General features: G+C 44.5%; 1 protein-coding gene across 5 annotated transcripts in view; it reads left to right on the top strand.

Annotated features, from left to right (window-relative positions):
* VEPH1 (ventricular zone expressed PH domain containing 1) overlaps positions 1-22,382 on the top strand; it is a 137,414-nt gene extending 115,032 nt beyond the window's left edge. For all 5 annotated transcript variants that reach the window (XM_035133536.3, XM_088669119.1, XM_060274451.2 and 2 more), the window contains exons 13-14: positions 15,258-15,394; positions 18,568-22,382. In XM_035133536.3, the coding sequence (XP_034989427.3) occupies positions 15,258-15,394; positions 18,568-18,804 (374 nt within the window). In that variant the 3' untranslated portion in view covers positions 18,805-22,382. The remainder of the gene's footprint in view (positions 1-15,257; positions 15,395-18,567) is intronic.
* The last annotated feature ends 2,083 nt before the right edge of the window (positions 22,383-24,465 follow it).

Here is a 24,465-nt window from a genome sequence, read left to right as displayed (position 1 = left end):
CTGTTGGTTGGCTTCCCATTGGTAAACGATGCTCTCTAATTCCTATAAGGACTTGGCTTGCTTTATTACTGATTTCTGCTTCTTTGGGGTGTGGCTCAGTTAAATGGACTTACACCAATTATTCTTTTGGGCCAGCATGTTTGCACAAAAAACATTTCATGGTTTGGGACAGATGGAGATATGAGGGGGAAAACAGATGCCAATTAAAATGAGTTGCCATCTGAAGATGTGACACTACTGAAATCATACAGCAGGGTGGAAACAGCTGGCAATTAGGGAGTTTGGACAACTTTCTAATGCTGACTGTTGGCTATTACACAGAGTTGAAGACTTTCTAAATTTCCACTAACATCATCAGAGAGTTTTGCATTTGTGTGAAGTGCTTTTCATTGTATTTTTCCCAACTCGGTTTAGCACAAGTCATAATTAATTCTGCAGCATTTTTCAAAGAAAACTGGGTTCATTTTATTCAGCAGCACATCTGCTGAAGGGTATGATCTAGACAGTCATTGCTCGATTAAGCAGTTTTTCTATGCAATCCCTGGACAAAATAAATTAAGACTGGTATCCTAAGCACATCTACAGGGAAGCATGTTCCAGTGAAACTAATCGAACTTGAGTAAGTAATACCGTAAGTTGCTTACTTCCAAGAAATTAATTAGGTGTTTGAAAGGTTTTCCTACCCAATCTTGAGAGTTTAACAACAATAATTTAAATTGAGGACATCTAAATCGCCAATTAAAATCTAAATACAAACTAGGGCTGTTAAAACCCAGTTTACCTTCAGCCACCAAAATTCACCCCATTCCAGGGAAAGGAAACATAATTGTTTTGAGGTACAAGACAACCTACGAAGAACAGCTGTTAGGTACGTGTGTAATGCACACTTGAAAATGGCCAGGATCCAATAAATAATTAAATCAAGGGCATTTTTACTTATACTTCTCAAAGAGTGGACCCAATTCCACATCACAGACTACTTTTACAACTGTTGGACATTTTAGGAACAGTTTGAGGCCAGTGGGCCCTGCATAGAATATTATAGAATCATGCTTTCTGGACACAGGCAGTAGACAATAATGGGGGGGGGGTATGTGATCAGGATTTGGGGCATCATTTTGCCATGCTTACACAATCTCCTAAACAAAACATAGCCACAAAAACAAGAGTTCCTGTTTTTAGTGTCTAATGTAAATGCAGACGTTCCATCTCTAGACAATGAGGTGAGTCATTTCTATGGGCTCATCACCACACTTATGTCATCAATGTTACATAAGTCCTGGAAGTTTACAGGTGCTTGTTGATCTTTCTTTGATTTTTAATAATAATAATAATAATAATAATAATAATAATAATAATAATAATAATAATAATAATTTATTTATTTATACCCCGCCCATCTGCCGGCTTCCAACAGAAGAATAAAACACAATAATCTATTAAACATTAAAAGCCTCCCTGAACAGGGCTGCCTTCAGATGTCTTCTAAAAGTCTGGTAGTTGTTTTCCTCTTTGACATCTGTTGGGAGGGCGTTCCACAGGGCAGGCGCCACCACCGAGAAGGCCCTCTGCCTAGTTCCCTGCAACTTGGCTTCTCACAACGAGGGAACCGCCAGAATGCTGGACCTCAGGGTCCTCGGTGCTGGACCTCAGGGTCCAGGCAGAATGATGGAGGTGGAGACGCTCCTTCAGGTATACTGGACCAAGGCCATTTAGGGCTTTAAAGGTCAGCACCAACACTTTGAATTGTGCTCAGAAACGTACTGGGAGCCAATGTAGATCTTTCAAGACCGGTGTTATGTGGTCTCGGCGGCCGCTCTCAGTCACCAGTCTAGCTGCCGCATTCTGGATTAGTTGTAGTTTCCAAGTCACCTTCAAAGGTAGCCCCACATAGAGCGCATTGCGGTAGTCCAAGCGGGAGATAACTAGAGCATGCACCACTCTGGCTAGACAGTCTGCAGGCAGGTAGGGTCTCAGCCTGCGTACCAGATGGAGCTGATAGACAGCTGCCCTGGACACAGAATTGACCTGCGCCTCCATGGAGAGCTGTGAGTCCAAAATGACTCCCAGGCTGCGCACCTGGTCTTCCAGGGGCACAGTTACCCCATTCAGGACCAGGGAGTTCTCCACACCTGCCCGCCTCCTGTCCCCCACAAACAGTACTTCTGACTTGTCAGGATTCAACCTCAATCTGTTAGCCACCATCCATCCTCCAACCGCCTCCAGGCACTCACACAGGACTTTCACTGCCTTCACTGGTTCTGATTTGAAAGAGAGGTAGAGCTGGGTATCATCCGCATACTGATGAACACCCAGCCCAAACCCCCTGATGATCTCTTCCAGCGGCTGCATGTAGATGTTAAAAAGCATGGGGGAGAGGACAGAACCCTGAGGCACCCCACAAGTGAGAGCCCAGGGGGTCTGAACACTCATCCCCCACCACCACTTTCTGAACACGGCCCAGGAGGAAGGAGCGGAACCACGGTATAACAGTGCCCCCAGCTCCCAACCCCTCTAGACGGTCCAGAAGGATGTTATGGTTGATGGTGTCAAAAGCCGCTGAGAGATCCAGCAGGACTAGGAAGCAGCTCTCACCTTTGTCTCTAGCCCGCCGGAGATCATCAACCAGTGCGACCAGGGCCATTTCAGTCCCATGATGAGGCCTGAATCCTGACTGGAAGGGATCCAAATGGTCCGCTTCTTCCAAGCATGCCTGGAGTTGTTCAGCAACCACTCGCTCAATCACCTTGCCCAAGAATGGAAGATTTGAGACTGGGCGATAGTTGGCCAAATTAGCCGCATCTAAAGATGGTTTTTTAAGAAGCGGTTTAATGACTGCCTCTTTCAGCGGGTCTGGGGATACTCCCTCACAGAGGGAAGCATTTACTACCCTGCGGAGCCCATCGCCCAGCCCTTCCCGGCTTGCTTTTATTAGCCAAGATGGGCAAGGGTCAAGGAGACAGGTGGCTGGTTTCACTCGTCCAAGCAGCCTGTCCACATCCTCAGAGGTAAACCAGCGGAGCACGGCACGGGAACTCGCAGAGTGGTGCCGAAAACAGCTTCTGGGCATGAAATCGCTTCTGCACATGTCCAGGCATGCGCAGAAGCGATTTCTGATGCCGCGCCGCCCATACCCAGAAGCTGGAAATTGCTTCTGCGCAAGTCTGGAGCGGGTTCGGCCCACAGACCAGTGTCAGTGGCAATGATCCGGCCCACGGCCAGAAAACGTTGCCGACGCCTGGTTTAAAGTTTTAATTCCTGTATTTCCAAAAACTCTTTTTAAACAGGAGTCTTTTGCTGCTCTGCCAGGTATCAAGCTGTCAAATTGTATCTCTGTCCAGTTGTCAGCTTGTACCTCAAAGTTGCTCTATTGAAGAGCAACCAGACATAATTGTAACCAATATGTATCCAAAAGAAGGGAAATCTCTTGTATTTCAAAGTTGCTAAACAGTCTCCATTGGTCCATGGGGTCACGAAGAGTCGGACACGACTAAACGACTAAACAACAACAAACAGTCTCCATTAGCTGCTACTACTGTGCTCTGCTCCCATTCACAAAAGTCCCCTTGCAGAGCCTGTCCGAATCAATTAATTTATACCTAATTTCTTCTTTAAAACTTTATTTGGCTTTTACCTCTATTTGGAAAGTCCACTGCTTATGGTGACAGCATGTGGCTTCAGCTGTAGGGTGTGATGGAGCCGTGAGCGGACTCAAGCCTCTTCCCTTTCCCCCTCGCAAAAGCATTCATTCAGTTTTGATGCTGTTCTTCTCAGCACCATTTCCATGCTTCTTAGCCAGGGGTCAGCAACCCTTTTCAGCCGTGCGCCGGTCCACCGTTCCTCAGACCATGTGGTGGGCCGGACTATATTTTTTTTTGGGGGGGGGGGGAAATGAACGAATTCCTATGCTCCACAAATAACCCAGAGATGCATTTTAAATAAAAGCACACATTCTACTCATGTAAAAACACCAGGCAGGCCCCACAAATAACCCAGAGATGTGTTTTAAATAAAATGACACATTCTACTCATGTAAAAACATGCTGATTCCTGGACCATCTGTGGGCCGGACTGAGAAGGCGATTGGGCCGCATCCGGCCCACGGGCCTGAGGTTGCCTACCCCTGTTCTTAGCCTCTACTATCTATGGCAGGAACATGTTGTCGGACTTCAATTAGGTCCAGCCAACATCTAGCAGCCCAGGGATGGTAAGAATGATATCTCAGCAAGTTCTGGAAAGTGGCAAATTCCCAATTCCTGGTTCATGGCTTAATTTGCTCACAGCTGTGCCAACTGATGTACTTTTGACAGTGCTGTGCCAACACTTTGCCCAATATGCCCAATATATCATCAGAAAAAAAGTTGTAAATAAAATCAATAAATTAAACAGCTGTGTGGACAAATGAAGTCAAGTGCAGGAAAAGAAGGATGGAATTGGGAATTGAAGAGTTGTCACTACAGAAACAAAAGTGTGCTAGTCAGCAACGAAACAAATCAGATATTCCATTCGGTGGATCCTCTTTCAGCAATCTCTCAGGCTGCATCAAATGTGCTACTTTCAAAGTAAATTTTGAAACCAGAAAATATTGTTATGGGCCTAATATTAACTCGGGGGGGGGGGGGCAAATTACTTTGATTAATTAATTTGGTTGCATGTGCAATTGCAGATAAATCAATGAGGAATCTAAAGGTCGTTAAAAGCCTGCATTCATAATTTTTCAGTAGACTCCTAACATATTGAATTTCCTAAATGGAATGCTATGTCTGCTTTTGATAGTTCTAAAGGAAAACTGTTCAGCTAAAAAGACATAAAATGTCTGTTTAAAAGACTTAAATGTATGGTTTTGCCAGTTATGGTTTTGCCAGTTCCTGTCTCTCTTAGTTATTATTTAAAAGTAGCCACTTTCAAGGATATATATATATATATATATATATATATATATATATATATATATATATCTCCAAACACTCCAGTGTGGAACATATTGAATCAAAATGTTTGACATTAGAAACCTCACTATATTGGGGGCTTTCTTTGCTCATTTCCTGCTGTCATAGCAAAAAAATGAAACGGGTTTATTTTTTGAGTAGTCATCTGCCAGATGGGGAGCATATTATTTTACAGGCAGCTGGACTCCTCACCCTGGAAATACATGTTAGAGACTACCGATATCCATTAGACTCTTTGTCTTCAGCTGATGGGTCGTGACCCACCCTAAGGTGGGTCACACCCAGTCACACCACAGCCATTTGTGTTGTTTGTTTAAGTTTTCTTAAAAGAAGAAAAGGGGGGATAGCAAAGGAAATAAGAAAGGAGGATAGGAGAAATGCAGACAGCAGACGGTGGGGAGTCAGATATGCATAATCAAAACTAAACATTTGGTCCTATGTTACGAATTGGGATGAAATGCGAGTTCTGGGTTTTAAAAGGGATTTCTGCACTAAAATCCAATCAGAGACATACCATGCACGTCTCTGTCCATGCCTCATCCCTTAGCATTTGCTTCCTAGTAGTAATTATTTAATTTCTTTATTTTAGTGCATTTCTATGTGGTCCCCCCACTGGTCCTTTAATCCTTGCATCTTGTTTCATGCCTGTGTTGTGTTTTGCTACCAGCCAAGTCTATCACCTCTGAGTGTTCCCGATTTCCAGTTTTCCAAATACCGGTATACGTTTTAATAATAATTATTTATAAAAAAATATTTGTGCACCACTATTCATAAAAAAACTGTTTACAACAGATGTGCTTAAAACCATACAGTGTGTGTGTGTGTGTGTGTGTGTGTGTGTGTGTGTGTAAACTGGAAATCAGATTTGATGGAAAGATGCATTTTTAATCGCCTGCATAGGCCTGACAGAATAGAAGAGCTTTCGGCAAGCATTTAAAAGTTGTCACTGAAGGCACCTGCTGAATCTCTGTTGGCAGATTGAAGACACCAAAGACTTGGTTCCTTGTTGTCTTCAGATGAACATCGGCAGCTCAGGGAACAGTGCTCCTGCAGGTGATCTCGGTGATCTCGGTGGAATGTAAAAGTTCAGGTGGTCCCTAAGGTTCCCTGGGATTAAGTTGCTCAGGACTTTGTAAATTAATGCAAGGACCTTGAACCAGTGCTTTATGTACTGCTAGGCTGAAGGACCTCTGACCTGCAGGCATAACTAGGCCAGGCTGTTTCAGCCAAGCCATGCCCTCCTGCCCCACACTTAATCTCATATATGTTGTCAAGTGTGGATCCAGGTAAAGATGGAGCTTGGAAAATGGGGCTTTGTTGGCTGATCAGCTGATTGGTGGCCAAAGCCCCTTGCACTGCCCTTACCAAGTGTGCTGCCAGCTGATATTCAGCCCCTGGAAAACCCTATGCCCTATGCTCAGCACTTACCTTGTGCTGAATATCAGCTGACCACCAGCACCTGGGAAGCACACTTTGCTGCCCATTCTGCTTGAGTGCAAACCATGTGAACAAAAGCGGGACACGTGTTGTCATTGTGATGTCAGATGATTGACAGTTGGTTGACCCTGCCCACATGTCAGACTTGGCCTACGGGGGTATATGGAGATAATGGTCTGGCCAGTGGGGTGCCCACCCTGAGAAGTGTGGTTTAGAAGACAGGTGTAGGTGACTGAATGATGAGTTCACACATGTGTTCATCATCCTGTGACCACATCCTCAAATCCCAGGGGCAGTGCTTTCCCATCAGCTCATGTAAGTTGAATACTTTGCAATGGAAGGAACCAGAATACAGTAATCAGCAGAAGACATCATGCAATGTACTTTGGCGCTTGAGGCAGAAAAGCCCACAAACACCTCTCTCCCTGTCAGTAGAAGGACAACCGTCAAATGAATAACAATTTTGCAAACCTTTCATCACAGCTCAAATCAGCTCCCCAAGGCCATCTCCTCATTCTTCCTAACGGGTTAGGACAGGTCAGATATTCATGTACTGTACCAAGCTGGGAAAAAGAAACCCTAAAGAGCATACCTGCCAAGTCTCCCGCTGAAAAATGCGGGATCAGTGGCAGCGCGGCACCGGAAGTTGCATAGAAGCAACTTCCGGGGCCTCTCTGACCATGTGTGGGCACTGCGGCACTGGCATTCGCTTCTACACATGCCCGGTGGCCATCTTGGTGGTGGCCACCGCCATGCGGCCACCACCAAGATGGCCGCCGGGCATGCATCAGCAGATGGGTATTATCTGGAGCAGCTACTCCAGGAAAAGTGCAAACAGGGCCCAAGTCATATAAGGGTAGAATTACACATTGTAAGACATGTCTTCACACAGTCATCATCCTTTGCGCTGCCCGTCAGCTATGGTGGAATGAGGAAAACCACAACCTCATGGCATCAGAGCACAGGCTTACATCAAGAAGAGCTCAGCTGGTTCAGGTCAATGGCCCATCGAGTCCAGCATTCTATTCTCACAGTGGCAAACCAGATGCCTATGCAAAGGCCCCAAGCAGGACCTGAGTGCAATGGCACACTCCCTGCTTGCAATTCCCAGAAAATAGTATTCAGAGGCACACTGCCTCCAACGGAGGAGGGGGGAAATGTAATACAGAGATTCCATTTTGGGTGGCAGCCCCATGTTTTTTGTAAATGTGTGGTTTTGCTCCAAACAGCTTTTCTTACAGGCAATTAAAAGGCTCTTCTTCTTCTTCTTTGGCGATCACTCGTAGCCAAGTAAGATTGTCTTCCATAAACACAATTTTAACAATGGGTCCGTAAGTGACTGTGGAGGCCAATTCTGGATCCACATGTCCTTCCATAGTGGGGACATTGGTTTCCAGGTGGGAGTTGATCACAGTGTGGATTTGCCAAGGCAACACATTATTAACCAGAGAGTTTTACAAACAAACCTACTCGTGAAATCTCTTTGTGTGGATTTTTAAATTATTATTCAGAACTGAAATAGCACAAGGCACAGAAAGGGTGGGGTGATGTGTCCAAGGCCATAAAGTAGTGGTTCTCATTTTTCTATGGGTCACACTTTCAAAATAAAAAATTGCTCAAGCCAATTTTGTTGTTGATAAGATAAAAAATACATTGGAAAACGCAACTAGAATTGTCCTCAGTATCACTTGATGCTCTTGCTCTCATTTTGAAAAGATAACTACCCATATTCTGTAAACAAATAAATTGATACTATACTATACTATACTATACTATACTATACTATACTATACTATACTATACTGAAATATTTAAATGTTTCTTTGTCTTTCAGCCGGTCACTATTTGCATGCAAAATTCAATCACATAACCAGTACATGTTTAGGGAGGCTTTTAATGTTCAATAGATCACTATGTTTTATTTTTCTGTTGGAAGCCGCCCAGAGTGGCTGGGGAAACCCAGCCAGATGGGCGGGGTAATAATAATAATAATAATAAGTTTGTTTAGTCGTTTAGTTGTGTCCGACTCTTCGTGACCCCATGGACCAGAGCATGCCAGGCACTCCTGTCTTCCACTGCCTCCCGCAGTTGGGTCAAACTCATGTTCGTAGCTTCAAGAACACTGTCCAACCATCTCGTCCTCTGTCGTCCCCTTCTCCTTGTGCCCTCCATCTTTCCCAACATCAGGGTCTTTTCCAGGGAGTCTTCTCTTCTCATGAGGTGGCCAAAGTATTACATTTGCACAATTAAAGTTGGCTTGGCACATTTGCACGACAAGTAACACCCCTCCCTCAATCAGATTTTTGTGGTCAGTAAAGTCATGGGGAAATGTGCTGGAAAGTTGGCTTTCGCCAACATCATTTAACCTGCCCACAGGCAAATCAGAGTTAATGCTCAATCACTGACATCATCTAACCTCTCCACAAACTTTGGACACATGAATCAGGATGAATGCTCAGTAAGCAGATGATCTGGAAAGAACCCATATCTCATTCATTTGATACGTGTAGAGAACAGAAAATGACTCATGGATCGTTTTCCTCCAGCACTCTTGCTTTCAAAAGCAGCCCCCAGTTATATTCACCTCACAATGGGATCAAAGCACAGCCAGCCAATGACTTCTTCTCATCACTGCTAGTTCCACCTTCCAGTAAATCCACAGTTGCCATCCTCATTTGTAAAAACTCTTAAAAGAATAATTTGGTTTAATGAAATTCTGGAGCCGGATGATTTATGGTAGCTGTGTCAGGAATTTCAAGACTTGTTTCAGGACATTTTGTACCCTTGACAATAACTTCAGCTGGCAAAGTTGGAAATTCCAGACTCCTTTCTCAATGTTTATTGCATTTTTGAGAGGGTAGAAAGGTTGTTCCATTGTGTTTGGAAGGCTACTCCTTGTATTTAGTGAATTGCTGTGCCTTAAAATTTTTAGGATTTCTTCTAACTCATTATATAAGGCTACTAGCTGGCCGTGCCACGCGTTGCTGTGGCTCAGTCTGTTAAATGGAGCCTCAGAGTCCCCCTTCAAACTCCCCTCACCCCCCTCATCCCTGTGATTGGGCCCACCCTGTCCTGACCCATGACCTATTCGTGCCACCCCCATCCCCCACCCAGGCAAGCCCCTACCTCCACTCGGCCTAGTCTGGAAAGCGGCCTAGTCTGCAAAGCCGAGCCAAGATAGATACTGTGGAGAGGGAAGCTTTCCTAGGTGCAGTACCAGTGTAGCCATCATTAGAGAGCGCTGTGTTGCAATCTCTCCTGTACTCCCAGCATGCACTTTCGAATGATTTGAGAGTTCTGAAACATGGGGGTTTGAGGGTTTTACGTGGCCCAGGTGTGACATCTGTCTACGCAACCTATATAGGAACCTCCGCACAGTGGAGGTTGTGTCCAAATTTGAACAGAATTGGTTAAGCGGTTTCTGAGAAAGGTGCTGTGTCACCTACATGCACCTTTTACATTTATATAGAGAGAGATTGTGGTGGAATCAGTCTTGGAAATGAAGATCTTGTTCTTCATGAACTATTTTAACATGAATAATATGGATATCCCTGTACATCCTGAAGAATTTCCAGGGTCTAGCAGTTTGTGCCAGAGATCAATTGAGTTGATTTTGTAACCAGGGGATGAGTGGTTCCAAGGAGAGTCGCTGCCCTCATTGGTGATGGATATACTGTGCACCATTTTTATTCAGTTGCTTCATACACTGATATCTAGAGATAACTCAAGGAGACTTTAGACTAAAGTGGAAAGCCTGTGGCTCTCCAGATGTTAATGGACAACAACTCCCATCATTGCTAAGCTGCCATAGTCTCATTGCTGAACAGCAACATGCAGAGCTCAGGAGAGTGGGAGGTCAGCCAACCAGAGGAGTCCCTGAATTATACTTGCCTGGAGGCAGAGGCAGCATCCAAAGTCAGATCCAGTCTTAGGGTCTAGACTCTAGGCTTTGCCAAACAGCAAGCCGTATGGTCAGATGATCCGAGGTCAGGGAATCTGATGATAATGGGGTCAAGCAGGAAGCAGCAAGGTAAGGCCAGGAACTACAAATGTTGTTACCAGCCTCTGACTGCTGCTGGAAGCTCTGCTTAAGAAGGCTGAAGCCAGCTGGTTCTCATCAGTGCCTTCTCCTCTGTGTCCTTGAAGGCTGATCAGCTGCAGGTGGAGTCAATCCGCCTTCTCCCCCTTCAGGCTGCTGTTCAACTGGCAAAGCTGGCTCCTGGCCCGTGGCATGAGCATTGACTATGCTGGCTAGGGCTAATGGGAATTGAGGTCCAACAGCATCTGGTGGGCCATACCGTCCACACACCCCTTTAAGGTTATGTACTCCTCACTGATGTTAATAAGATCGAAGCAATATATTGCAATCCTAAAGTTTCCTAAAGATGCCATAGACCATTCCATAGAATGCCTTAGCTTGACAGTGTTTTATTGTCTGGACCAGGGGTCAGCAAACTTTTTCAGAAGGGGGCCGGTCCACTGTCCCTCAGACCTTGTGGGGGGCCGGACTATATTTTTTGGGGGGGAAATATGAACGAATTCCTATGCCCCACAAATAACCCAGAGATGCATTTTAAATAAAAGGACACATTCTACTCATGTAAAAACACACTGATTCCTGGACCGTCTGTGGGCTGGATTTAGAAGATGATTGGGCGGATCCAGCCCCCGGGCCTTAGTTTGCCTACCCATGGTCTGGACCCTGGAACCCCAGAGGTGTATTTAAGGAAGCAAAATGAACCAGACTGAGTGAAAGAACTGAGATTTGGGTTTGCAAGTCTTCCAGCCAACCAGGCCCTTTTCTAGCATTCTTCATTCTATTCCCCCCTGTGCTTGTGCATCTGTGCCTAGCCAGTTGGCCTGGTGTTTCAGAAAGTTGGCTGATATTATAACAGCCCAATATTTCAACATCAACCTTTCTCCATTAACAGCTTAAATCACTTCACTACCTAGGAAATACTTTGGAGGGGCTAACTACACGTGATGTGCAAATGTGTTTCTTAGAAATTCAGTGCTGTTTTAATTCATTTTCTTGTCTTTTCTTTAGCAAAGTAGATTTATGGGGATTGAGAGTAGATTCAATCAGACTTACTCTCAGTTAAGAACATAGCTGCCAAGTACCCCGTTTCCTCCGGGAAACCCCTGTTTTTACTTACCTTTTCCCGGCGGTCCCCCGTATCACTTCGTCTCCCATTTTTCTCCGTTATTTTCTCCTGCCGGTGGCCATTTTTTTCCTTTACGATTTGCCCTTCTATGGGCACCAAAAATGGCCGCCGCCAGCTTCAAAAGTCACATCTATGCATGTCCGGAAGTGCATAGACGCGACTTCCGGTGTCGTCGTCGGCCATTTTTGGTGCACATAGATGGGTGGAGCGGCACCGGAAGTTGCGTCGACGCACTTCCTGACATGCGTACAAGCGACTTTCGAAGCCGGCGGCGGCCATTTTTGGTGTTCATAGAAGGGCAAAGCGACACTGGAAGTTACGTCGACGCAACTTCCGGTGTCACACGGCTGCCGGTCCCGGATTCTGCAGTCCGGGACTTGGAAGTTAAGGTTAAGAATTGCATCTTTAGACTGTTTTTGCACACTTAGTCCTATTCCCCCCCCCCCCTCATATTGGCTTATAAAGCATTCCCTTTAGAGAAAAACAAAAGTCATGTTGTGGAAATTACTAGCAGAAATACACATGTATTTTATACCCCCAGATGGGGGAGCTTGGGCCTGGGGGTTGAATGCTGCCATCGAGGCCTCTCTATGGTTTTTTAAATGTGCTTGTAGGAGAGGGGTTATTAGTTTGCATTTGTACAGTGGTGCCTCGCAAGACGGATTTAATTCGTTCCGCGAGTCAATTCATTTTGCGAAAAATTCATCTTGCGAATCGCAGTTTCCCATAGGCATGCATTGAAACTTCTTTTTTTGCCCATAGGAACCTATTAATTAAATTTCAATGCATTCCTATGGGAAACCGCGATTCGCAAGATGAATTTTTCGCAAAACGAATTCGTCTTGCAAGTCACCATCAGATCGCAAGCCCCATTCATCTTGCAAAAAAATCATTTTGCAGGGCATTCGTCTTGCGAGGTAGGGCTGTATTTGTTTTATTTGGTATTCTCGCTTTGTATTTTTATGTTGTGAACTGCCCTGGGATCTTTGGGTAAAGGTTAGTTCTCACTTTACATTGCTGGGTTATGAACCTAACTCTTGATGATAAAAGCATTTGTATGCGGGTAGGAGAATTGTGTTTAACTTTTCTTTTCAGCCAACATTTTTCACATTGTTGAGGGATTCTCAGTGAAGTCGTATGTTGTGAGAAGGGTTTATTTCCCAGTTAGGCAAATATTTAAACATTTACTTCCTTGAATCCTCTCTGCATAAACACGAGCTTTGTGAATATCTGTATTGAAATTTCAGGATAGATACAAATAGCACACATCTTCCGGGCGCTGTGGAAGAAGTGAAGGCTGGTGAGAGGTAAATGGTGATCATACAGTAGGTTTCTGCGTGGTGTGCAGCAGATCAACAGTAATTTCTTATTTCCAGTGGCTTAGCAACCGCAAGAAGGCTGCCGTTCTAATGAGCACCTTGTGCGAACTAAACGCAGCATTGACAGCACAACCCTATACATATCTACCCCAAAGTAAATCCCACTGAGTTCAAAGAGTAGTCATTCCAGGTATGTAGGTGTAGGAGTGCAGTCTTAATGCAACAACATCCCAAACTGGGATGCTAACTAGGACATCGCCTATGCACGCCATTTGTGTTTTCATGTACAAATGTTGCAGAAATGGGTTGGTCTGGGCATATTCCAATGAGAAACATCGTTAATTGATGCAGGATGCTCCAAACAAATGGTTGGAAACCTCAAATTCCATACTCACTTTTACATCTGGTCCCTTAATTTAGAGGGCCCATATAGGGGCGAGCCTTAACACATACTTTCATTTAACATTTCTGTTTTTCTTCAGATAACGGATATGTGGTGGGGAAGGGAGCAATCAATTGTTCATTGAGAAGTTACCCCTTTCTTCCCTGCCATTGCCCTTATTAAAAATCCCCCCAAACTACTGTTAGCCCCATCAGAGGATAAATTTCCATTGGTGCTGATGGAATATTAAGGGAACACCCTCAAAACCTAGAGTTGTAGCCAGTATACCATTATGTAACTTGTTCCTTCAGCACAAGAATCTACACTTGTGCAACAAAACTCCCCCCCTCTCTTCCCCACACCAGCAAATGAGATTGTGGTGTCTGTTTTGTGAATTGTTCGGTGTGCATGACTTCAAATTCTTAGGCTACATCCCAGCCTAGTTAGTCCAAATGAATATTTTGCTTGATGCACGTGCCCACAAGCCTTTAGCCAGGGAGGCACTTAGTATCCAGTTTTGTTCTTATCAATATTACAGTAAGGTAATGCATTTAACTGGATTGCGATAAGAAGCTTTGTTACAAAGCACTTCATCCAGTGACTAAGATACCATGGAAAAGGTTGCTTCCATTAAAGTCCTAAGATTCTACCACAAAGAGGTTAGAAGGTTGCTGTATAAAACTGCACATGTTTAGACAGCTTAATTGCAAAGAAAATAAAAAAGAAGTATTTGGAATACTAGTTCATTGTGACCCTCTGAACTTTTTTTTTGTTTTAATTACTCCCTCAGACATGTTGGCATCTCATCCGTTAGGGCGCCCTTTAAAGTTGACATTTCTGCATAGCCATGGATTTATCCAAATATACACAATGGGAGTTAGAATTAAAAGTTGTCCATGGCCACCATAGCTCTTCAGTGACACGCTAGAATTTCTAGCGCCCCACGTTGCTGAGACGTGGCATCCGAAGGCCAAGAAAATTCACTTGGACCTGAAGTTTCATAACAAGAAACTGCTTTTCAAACATCACACGAAAGCTTGTGTTTCTCAAAGCTTATGCAAGCATGTCCTGCTGCAAATAATCTAATCTCTTGCAATTCTCCAAGCAACGTCTACACAGGCTCCCTTGTAAATAATCAGGCTTTGCTAAAAGTAAAGAAAATAAGACTCATTACTTAGAATCCATTCCTTTAAAACAAAAACAAAAAACTAGTCAGGTACCACTAGATCTATAACTAGAATAGAGTAGAAATATTTGTGTAAATTGATTTACTTTTGCAGAGAAATTCTGGGTGTAGTACTTATTTTATTTATTGAATTTATATCCTGCCCTTCCCCACAAAGGAGCCCAGGGCATCAAACACATCTACAATTCCTAAACAAGAACATTCTAAAACAGTACAAAAACATTCTAAAAACAGATACACTGTTAAATTTCATCATTGTTTCTCAGAGTTGACAAGAACAATATTCCTCAGCCACCAAAAGTTCTCTTTGTCCTCTGGGAGATTGGGTGCTAACAACTGCATACGTAGGGACAGGAGGAAGGAAAATCTTGTTTATCAAAATTTTGAAAAATTATTTTGCAAATGGATAGAATAAGTTTAACTCCTTGATAGAAAAAAAATGGGCTGATTCAGCCATAATGCTAAAGCTTCCTATTGTACGAATGAAACCCCGGAAGCTTCGAGCCCATGCACTCCACTTCCAACACATGCGCAATGAGGAGTTTCGAAGCGTCCCCTTCTGTTTCAGATGAACCATAGCTTGTCATGTCACCCAAACCCAGGCAAACTGTGGTTCATCTGAACTATGGTTTCTTTGCTGTTGCTACTTGTATTGCAGGGGGCGGGGGGGGGGATATAGCGAAACGGCTTATATAGATGCCACATCCTGGGCTTCTGATTCTAAATTTTCTATAAAGTCTGAGCCACCAAAGGAGAAACAAGAATTCATAACAATATTCTCTCTCTCTCTCTCTCTCTCTCTCTCTTATATTTCCACAGTCGTTAATCAAGATGGCCAACCCTTAATTGAAGGCAAGCTGAAAGAAAAGCAAGTCCGGTGGAAATTCATCAAAAGGTGGAAAACCCGCTATTTCACGCTTGCCGGGAATCAGCTTCTCTTTCGCAAAGGGAAATCTGTAAGTTGGGAGAGAGGGGAAAGAAACCTCCCTGCATAATCAGGCCTTAAAAGTCTTGATGATTATTCCTCATATACCGCAAACTTTAACGAGACACTCACATGTCTGAAAAAGCTTATTATACATAATATACCAAAAGTGAGTTAACATGTATGCTCATCACTCAATCAGGGCAGCACCAGCTGATGATTCAGGACTTTGCCCTAATTTTCAGTGGTTTCCCAGTGCTGACTTTGTTCCAGGCACTCTTGGATGAGACAAATTAATTAACCTGTGCCTTGTTTTGACACAGAAACTGAATTGGTTGCTTTGAGGAGGCAGTTGTGATCGTGTTGTGCCTCTGTGAGTCTTTGCACACAGAGATATAACAGAAATGTCAAGAGAGAGGTGTGGGCTTGAGAGAGAACTAGAAATAAGGCAACTAGTAGATTTCTCCCCTGGGTTGTATTTCTGGAACACTTGAGGTGTGTCTTGTAAAGCCTTAACCAACTTAAGCCATAGCAAATAGATTAACCCATTGGCTGAATGAAGGAATGAATCTTTATTTGCATCAGCCATCGGCCTTAGCAATAAAACGACAATTCGATATACTGGTACAAAGAATAAAAATAAAAAGTCAATTATATAAAATAGATTTTGGGTTTTTGAATCAATAGTCAAATAGTGGATCTTATTCTAACTGCCCCAGCTCAAAACCTTGCAACCTTTGCTGTCATCTGCTCATCTTGAGCCCATTGGCTGATAGTTAGTTTTAAGAATACATCAGACTTCGAGTTGATTTTCTCCCAGTCTAATTGGATGAATTCTGCTACCAATTGTATCATATCTGATTGACTTAGAAAAAGGACTTTTGCCGTAATGGAAGATAATTAGACCTGCTTTCATAACAGAGCAGGAGGCACATAAAAGTACCTCTATTCTCAATGGTAAAAGAATATCACATCATTAAAAATGGCAAGGAGTTTCTTTATGGGTGATCTCATTTGTAAATCAAAGGAGTGGGTATCTTTCTGGAAAGCAAATGGATTTGGCAGATTTGAATTGCTGAACAACCATTTCTAGCGGTCTTGAGGGTTTTAAAAGAGAGAGATTAATTTTTGTTCAGTTTTTCCCCCCAAGTAACATTCTATGCACTCTTCTTCTGCCTAAAACAATAAACAGGATTTCATCCAGAATTATTACAGTTTGAATGTGGATTTCTAGGTTAAGGTGCAAGTGAGACAGGTGCAAACTCATTAAAGCTCTGGTTACATGCCCCATACCATTACCCAGCTGTTTCACCTAATAAAATGACAGCATCATCCCCTGTGGGTCAGTCCGCTTTTAAATTTTTGCATATAATACGTAACAGCTACTAAGATTTCTGTGGAATGCGGGTGGCGCTGTGGTCTAAACCACTGAGCCTAGGGCTTGCCATTCGGAAGGTTGGCAGTTCAAATCCCCACGACAGGGTGAGCTCCCGTTGCTCGGTCCCAACTCCTGCCAACCCAGCAGTTCGAAAGCATGTCAAAGTACAAATAGGTACCGCTCTGGCAGGAAGGTAATTGGTGTTTCCATGCACTGCTCTGGTTTCACCAGAAGCGGCTTAGTCATGCTGGCCACATGACCTGAAAAAACTGTCTGTGGACAAACGTCGGCTTCCTCAGCCAGTAAAACGAGATGAGTGCCGCAACCCCAGAGTCGTTCGCTGCTGGACTTAACTGTCGAGGTCCTCTACCTTTACCTTTTTACTAAGGTAGTAAGCCTAATTGGGCCTTGAAGTTCCTTCCATATAAAGTTAGTAAGGGATCCATGCACTCTCAACAAATGGTTATCAGTGTACCAAATATAATCATGGTGAACTCACATGCTGAGTTATGATAACCTTGTAGCCATTGCAGATGCCAGTGCCAATTTGCCAGCATTGCAGCTGCTGCAATACAGTCTTCCTTGGGTTACAAATGCTGCGGGTTGCGCATTTTCGGGTTGCAGACCGCACCGAACCCGGAAGTACCGGAACGGGTTCCTTCAGGGTTTCGGCGCTTGCGCATGCGCAAAAGCACAAAATGATGTCACGTGCATGCGCAGAAGCGCCAAATTGCATCACACGCATGCGCAAACACGGCTCTTCAGGCTGCGAACACTGCAGGTTGTGAATGTGCCTCCCGCATGGATCATGTTCGCAACCTGAGGTATGACTGTACTCCAGAATGTCAGTGCCCTCATGCCAGCTCTTCTTGCCCTGCATTGTGCAAAGCTGGTGCCAGGGAGCAAAATGGAGAGGGAAGCATCACTGGTGGGTCACCAAAGGGTTGTCAGCAACACACAAAGCTTTCCAATGAATCGTCACTAGATGCTACCAAGGCCAATTCATGGAAGGGGAGCTCCCCATGTAATTTCTGTGGGCTTACGTATGGCTAATGGGATGGAGATAAATGAACCATAGGCTTCATTTCAAGCCTTCGTATCTTAAAGGCCCACCTCCTGTCATGATTTGTTTTTAGCCAGTACTTTTGCACCAGAGGAACCGTTGCAGGTGGCATGGCTGTGGAAGCCTGCTGGATACGCCTCTGCATCTGCCAGGTTGACTCTGAGAATAAACAGAGCACTTCATAGCCCAGGGTTATCAGTCGGGCATCTTTCACATGCATTAAGACTGCTTAAAACCCTGGTGGGAAAATTGCCCAAATCCTACATCTCTGGATTCAGTTAGAGAACTGTGCTAACGTTGAAAGAGGAGAAACTCGTACATTAAACTATGCAAAAATTTATTGATGTCTCATTAAGCCGCACTCCTAAAGATTGGCTCCAGTGGAACAAATTATGTTTTGGGAGTTATTTTTTCCTCCCTAGAGACTTTTGAGTGTATATCTGCCCTAGAAACGTCCGGCGATGTTATGCCATTTAAACTGCCACAGCTTCTCTCAAAGGGCCCTGAGAATTGTGGTTTGGTAGGGGTGCTGAGAATTATCTTCTCTCCCTTCTTACAGAGCTACAGTTCCCCGGGTTCGCTGGGGAAAGGAAATGGCGTTAAACTAGTTCAACACTGTGGAATAGGGTGGTGATGAACAATACTTAAGAACCGCATCACCTGCAGACCCCTTTGGGCAGACTAACTAACCGTGTATATTCAGAAGAAACCTTGAACTCTGTTTCCCCTCCCCCCTCCATCTTCACTTCCTTCTCTGTTTTAGAAAGATGACCCAGACGACTGCCCCATTGAGCTCAGCAAGGTCCAGAGTGTCAAAGTGGTGGCCAAGAAACGCAGGGACCGCAGCCTCCCTCGGGCCTTTGAAATATTCACGGACAGTAAGACCTACGTTTTCAAGGCCAAAGACGAGAAGAACGCGGAGGAATGGCTCCAGTGCATTAACGTAGCAGTTGCCCAAGCGAAAGAAAGGGAAAGCAGAGAAGCAACCACATATTTGTAAGAACTCCGGGCCTGTTTATATGATTCACAAGGCTAGCACACACGAATATGTCAAATATCTCATCATCTGAGTCACAGAAAGGGGGGGGGGAGGCAGTATCAGACCTCATTGATAATACTGCTCAAGCTGGGCGCCGTTGCAACATCCCTTGTTTACGAGGAGTGGCGCGGGGAGTAATGCAACTAATGCCATGTGCATTATAGTTGCTTCAGGCTGACAAATGCACTTCCAATCTTTCCTGTTCCACAGCGGCTACATTCAGGCAGCACTTTATTCTATTCGCTCGACGTTTCCGCACTGGAACATTTTTGCGTTTTATGTGATCATTCACACACACTTCGGGAAATCTAGCAGAATCTAGTGGAAGTTCAACACTCGTTTCCACATTAATTGCTTCCAGGAAGAAAAAATTAAAAAACCATTTGCAGCCTTGTTAACCCCTTGGAAAAATTATGGGAGTCTTGTGCTGTCATTTCACGGATCCCACCACTGGCGCTCACGTGAAAAGGTGGTGCTTTTCCGGCATACTTTCATCTTCCACTATTTTCATGGGTGAACAGAAGCACGCATGCTCAAAAAGGATGCGATGCATCCAGTGGTGTTTGCTTTTGTGTTACGACTCAGCCATTGATGCCAATGGAATTTAGCACAGCATGGTGATATATCTGTCAAAAGGCTGCAGTTCTGTAGTGCAGCCGGTAATGCAGCATAAAAGGAATGTTGGAAACAGGGACAGGAGCATTACAACCAGAAAACTACCACAATAATCCCCACATCCCCGAGCTTGTTCGGGGGACCGATGCATTTCTGTGCATAGAACGTACATGAACACTACAGAAGCAACATCTTGATCCTCGGATAATACCTACAGCTGTACATAAGATTGCCTTTGTCCTGAGTATTGTTTAAGTAGCATGCAATTGAAATTTGTTCATGTGTGGAGTGACACAGTGCCTGGACCCTGCTTTCCAGGGGCAGTATGACCTCTGCCAACCATGTCTTTCTTGAAGTGCGCCCTGATGATATTAATGGCTCTTATTATCACCACCATCTCAACAGCCTTTTGTGACTGCACTTTGGGTGGATGTAGGACCCACTCAATGTGGGCTTTGTACATGAACTCTGATATATGTTTTGCCCTGACATCACTGCATGTATCCTGCCTGCCTGCCACCTTCTTTGCCTCCAGTCTGCCACCGCGATAGCACCCAACACAAACTCAGGACTGCTCACTTGATACTAACAAGATGGTGACAGGGTGAGGAGATCTTCCCAGGCCACACCCATTGGGCCGGATTCAGCGAAGCTGTTCCAGCAGCAAAAGCCAATGCAAGGACTCCCAGTGATGCAACTAGGCTTTCTCCCCACCATGCAACCCCTATGCCTCCCCAAAATTTATTCAAGAGGGTTGGGAGAACCCCCAGAACAGCATGTAGGAGAAGCAGAAAGGAAGTGATTCCATCAGGCAAGCAGAAATGCTTGTACTGATGGTACAATCTCATCAGAGGTCTGTTGAATTCCACCTATTAATTGAAATTGGGCCCGGAATGTTTTGAGGATAGTCACAGGTGTGCGAGCAACAGAGATTGTAGGTTATGAAAGCACTGGAGGTCGACAGGATCTTCTGTCCATCTGCCTTACCCACTGGGGTACGTAAAGGAGAGTAAACTCATTCAAGCCAGTACAACGCAGGAATTAAAACTTTTGCTGAACTTGCTGCAGTCAATGCAGCTTCCTTATAAACCTCAGTTGCAAACCCATTCTGGTTTCCAGGGAAGGGGGGGTGCGGTGGGTGTGGTCCGGGCCAGCTGTCACCACTGGGAGGGGGGTGGAAAAATGCCGGGTGGCACTCACCGCAGGGCCTGCAGTGCGCCCGAGCCACACATCTCTCCTGGGAGTGACACGGTGGCTTGGGCGCCCGCAGGCTCCGCGCTGCCCGAAACAGTTTTCCTGCTGCCTCCCCCCCACAGCTGTAGGGGGGGACGCAAGCAAACTCCTTGGAGGCCCTGCGGAGCGTCCTGCCCCAGCTGGCCCCGCCCCTGGGTGCAAGACACGTGCGCCGCCCCAGGCGCCCAATTGGCTTGCTCCGCCGCTGCTAGTTTCACCTCCCACTAAAGCACAATGTTTCTGGTGTCTGTGATGAACGTAGAAGCTGATGTGCTAAACACACTCACACGTATCCCAACCCTATCAGCTGTGGCTAGTATTGCAGGTGGTCACCCGCTTCATGAATTCGAGCCTTTGCTAGTGTGCGTGAACTCTGAAATATTATGCCTGGATTCAATGCCTCTGGCACTTTGATTTGAAAGTCCATTGATAAGATTGTAAGTGGGGGGGGGGGGGGTTGAAAATACAAGCCTGGTCCCATACATCCCAGTCCCATTTATCTTTCCATTGGAGAGATCTCATCAGAGCCCAGAGAGGCCTCTCATCCTTTTGGCATTGCTGTAATGTGGCTTGGGGTTAATGGGGCAGGCTCTTTATCTGCAAAGCAAGTCAAAATTGAGCTGGAATTTTAGCATCATAAAGACTTTTATGATGTTGGCTTCGCGTTAGATCATTTTTGTGCCTGTTTCCTATATGTTAATAGTTACTTCATTACTATTGTTTTAACTCCTGGTGTTTTCAGCTCCACTATATTTCCCTTTTAACTCCTGGGTCTTTATCCTCCACTAAAACAAGACTGGGGGATGTTAACTGCAGTTGTACACATTCATCTTTATGCCTGTGTACTCTGCAGGTGAGAGCCAGTGAGAGCCAGTGTGGTGTAGTGGTTAAGAGCGGTAGACTCGTAATCTGGGGAACCGGGTTCACGTCTCCGCTCCTCCACATGCAGCTGCTGGGTGACCTTGGGCTAGTCACACTTCTCTGAAGTCTCTCAGCCCCACTCACCTCACAGGGTGTCTGTTGTGGGGGAGGAGGGGAAAGGAGATTGTTAGCCGCTTTGAGACTCCTTCGGGTAGTGATAAAGCGGGATATCAAATCCAAACTCCCCTTCTTCTTCTTCTTCTTCTTCTTCTTCTTCTTCTTCTTCTTCTTCTTCTTCTTCTTCTTCTTCTTCTTCTTCTTCTTCTTCTAGCACCACATACACTGATAGTATTATAGAAGGAAGAAATAACAATAGTAATAACAATGTTGTCATTTATAGGACAGTACAAGGCCCTCGAGTTTTAATCTCATAAGCAATAAGTTATCTGCCCGCAAGAAGCTTACATGCTGCCATATTAATGTATGGCAGGATGAGAGAGCAGTCAGGAGCTATGGATAACTTGGTGTTTTGGATTAACCATTGTACTTCTAATGAACAGGTGAAAGTTCATGCGTTCCTTCATTACTTTAAAAATATTCCTTTTTAAAAATCAAGTAAGTGTTCATTTGCGTATACAGGCTTTGTATCCACATGGTTATGCAAGTCTCTTCCATGGATGTGCAAATGAAAATATTAATGTAGAATGTGGGTGTCACCGTTGATCTAATTTTGTTATCTCTAACACTGCAGTATCCTTAAGTGTACTGTTCTTCTGAGGGGATGTCGTTCAGAAAATAATGTTTAAATTAAAATCTAGGAATTTCCTCTACCGGTATCTTAAAGCTTTCTTATCCGAAGTTTATCTTTAAATTTGATGTATGCTATACTTTTCTGCCAGGCATGCCTCTACTCCAGGGGTGGCCAACTTCCAAGAGACTGCGATCTACTCACAGAGTTAAAAACTGGCAGTGATCTACCCCCTTTTGGGGGGTTCAGGGCAAAGTTGAGCTTTTTTTAAGAAGGAAAGCCCTGTTTTTGGGGTTCACGTAAAAGTTGTTGTGCTTCTTTAGGAAGGAGTTTTTTAGCTTCTTTGGGGGGGAGCCACTGATCTACCGGTGATCTACCACAGACGTCCAGTGATCTACCAGTAGATCTGCCTGCTCTACTCCATTTGTTCAGTCCCTGGGTGGAAAAGTGTCCGTTCTTTACCACTTGGAAATGTCTGCTGCCCAGTTAAGAACTGTGCTTGTCCACAGTTGCATTACTGTGTAAGGAACATCGAGAACGAAATACGTCCTTGCACTAGGGGCCAGGTCCTGGCAAAACCCGATTAGAGAACTCTGTCACACCGCAGTTGAAAAATGTCAAAAGTAATTGTACATAAGGAAACGAGCTGCGCCCCCTTGAGCGCTCACAATCCAAGGGCACGTCATCGAGATGTTTAGGTAGGTCTCTTTAGGACATCCAGTTCTTGCAAGGTATACAAACCAAATGTCATGTGTGGGTGGGTGTGCATGCGCGCATGCAACACATAATCAGATCCATTGCCACAAGAAGTTACAGTGGTTGCTAGCTTAATAGGATTTGAAAGCACGCATCCATACAGGACATTCTGCCATGGCTATTTTATTAGCCAAGTGTGTGTTCTGTCACTGCCGCAAGCTGTCCCTGGACTTGCTCTATTGCTGATTTAGTGGGGAAACAACCTTCTCCCAGTCCAACTCAAACAGAAGGCAGGAAAAAAATTCTTTGAGTGGTTCCTCCTTTGTGTTCATTATTTCTTCTGTGCCTGGGTGTTGTTCATTTTGCTGAATGCTGACTCGTGTGTTTTGTGTGTGTGTGTTTTTTAACATGGTTCCACTAGGAATTTCACAGGCCAGAACCTCTATCAATGCAGTACTTATGTGGATTTTTCTGGCAAAGTTCCCCCGACCTGCGACACAAACATAGAGCATAAACACATGCCTTAAAGCGTTTCAAATTATCGACTTGGCTTGCACCTTCAAAAAGGTTGGCAGGAGACCCTGCCTCAGATAGACAATATATCTTATTCCTGGTCTTCACACTGTAATTGGAACAGGAAGTCATGCTAAATCATGTCACACGGTGTGTGACTGAGAACAAAAACCCCTGTGAAACGCTCTCGCAGAATGTGAGATTTGGGGGAACTTTGAGACCAACAGGATATTTACAGATAAAGAGAGATAAAAGTTAACAATGGCACTAATGATGTGGGTTAGGGAAGAAGGAAATCTGACAAGCAACCACTACAGCTTTTTAACCAAGTCCAGACTCTCTCAGCTGCTTTGGATGCCTAAAGACAATTCTGAAATTTTAAGGTTCTTGGAATAACTGGAGTAAAGAACATTTAGCTCCACAAGTTTTGAAATGTGCGTACACACAATGGGCAATACTGAACTAAGCTTTACTGAGAGTAGCCCTATTTAAATTAACTTCGACCTAACCTAGCCATGCTCATTAGTTTCAACAGGTTGGCTTTGAGTAAAAATTAGCTGAATGGCTTGAAAGCAATGTGCTTTAAATGGATGATGCGTACACAGCCTCCTCCTGTTCCTTTGCTGTGCAGTTGATGTCAGAAGGCATAAATCAACATTAGATTTGTCTTATCTGACAAGAACAGAATCCTTGCCTAGGAATTACTGTTAATTCCTGATAATTCCAGATAATGGAAGCCTTTGTAGGGCACCTTACATCTATGAAGCACAAGGGAGGAAAATAAATTGCGTCATCTTTCCTGTAATGATAGCTAACTTCAGTTGCCTGAAAACTGAACTTATCCCTTGCCATGGGGGAAGACAGTGGGCACAACCAAGACAAAGAGCCAATTCACCCCACACAAAATCAACTCAGGACATGTAGGAGATCCAGACTGTGTAGGGGCTGGCCACATT

Source organism: Zootoca vivipara, chromosome 5, assembly GCF_965207765.1.
Source record: "Zootoca vivipara chromosome 5, rZooViv2.hap1.1, whole genome shotgun sequence".
Classification (NCBI taxonomy): Eukaryota; Metazoa; Chordata; class Lepidosauria; order Squamata; family Lacertidae; genus Zootoca; species Zootoca vivipara.
The sequence above is the reverse complement of the archived record's forward strand: the minus strand, read 5'-3'. Positions and strand labels throughout refer to the sequence as shown.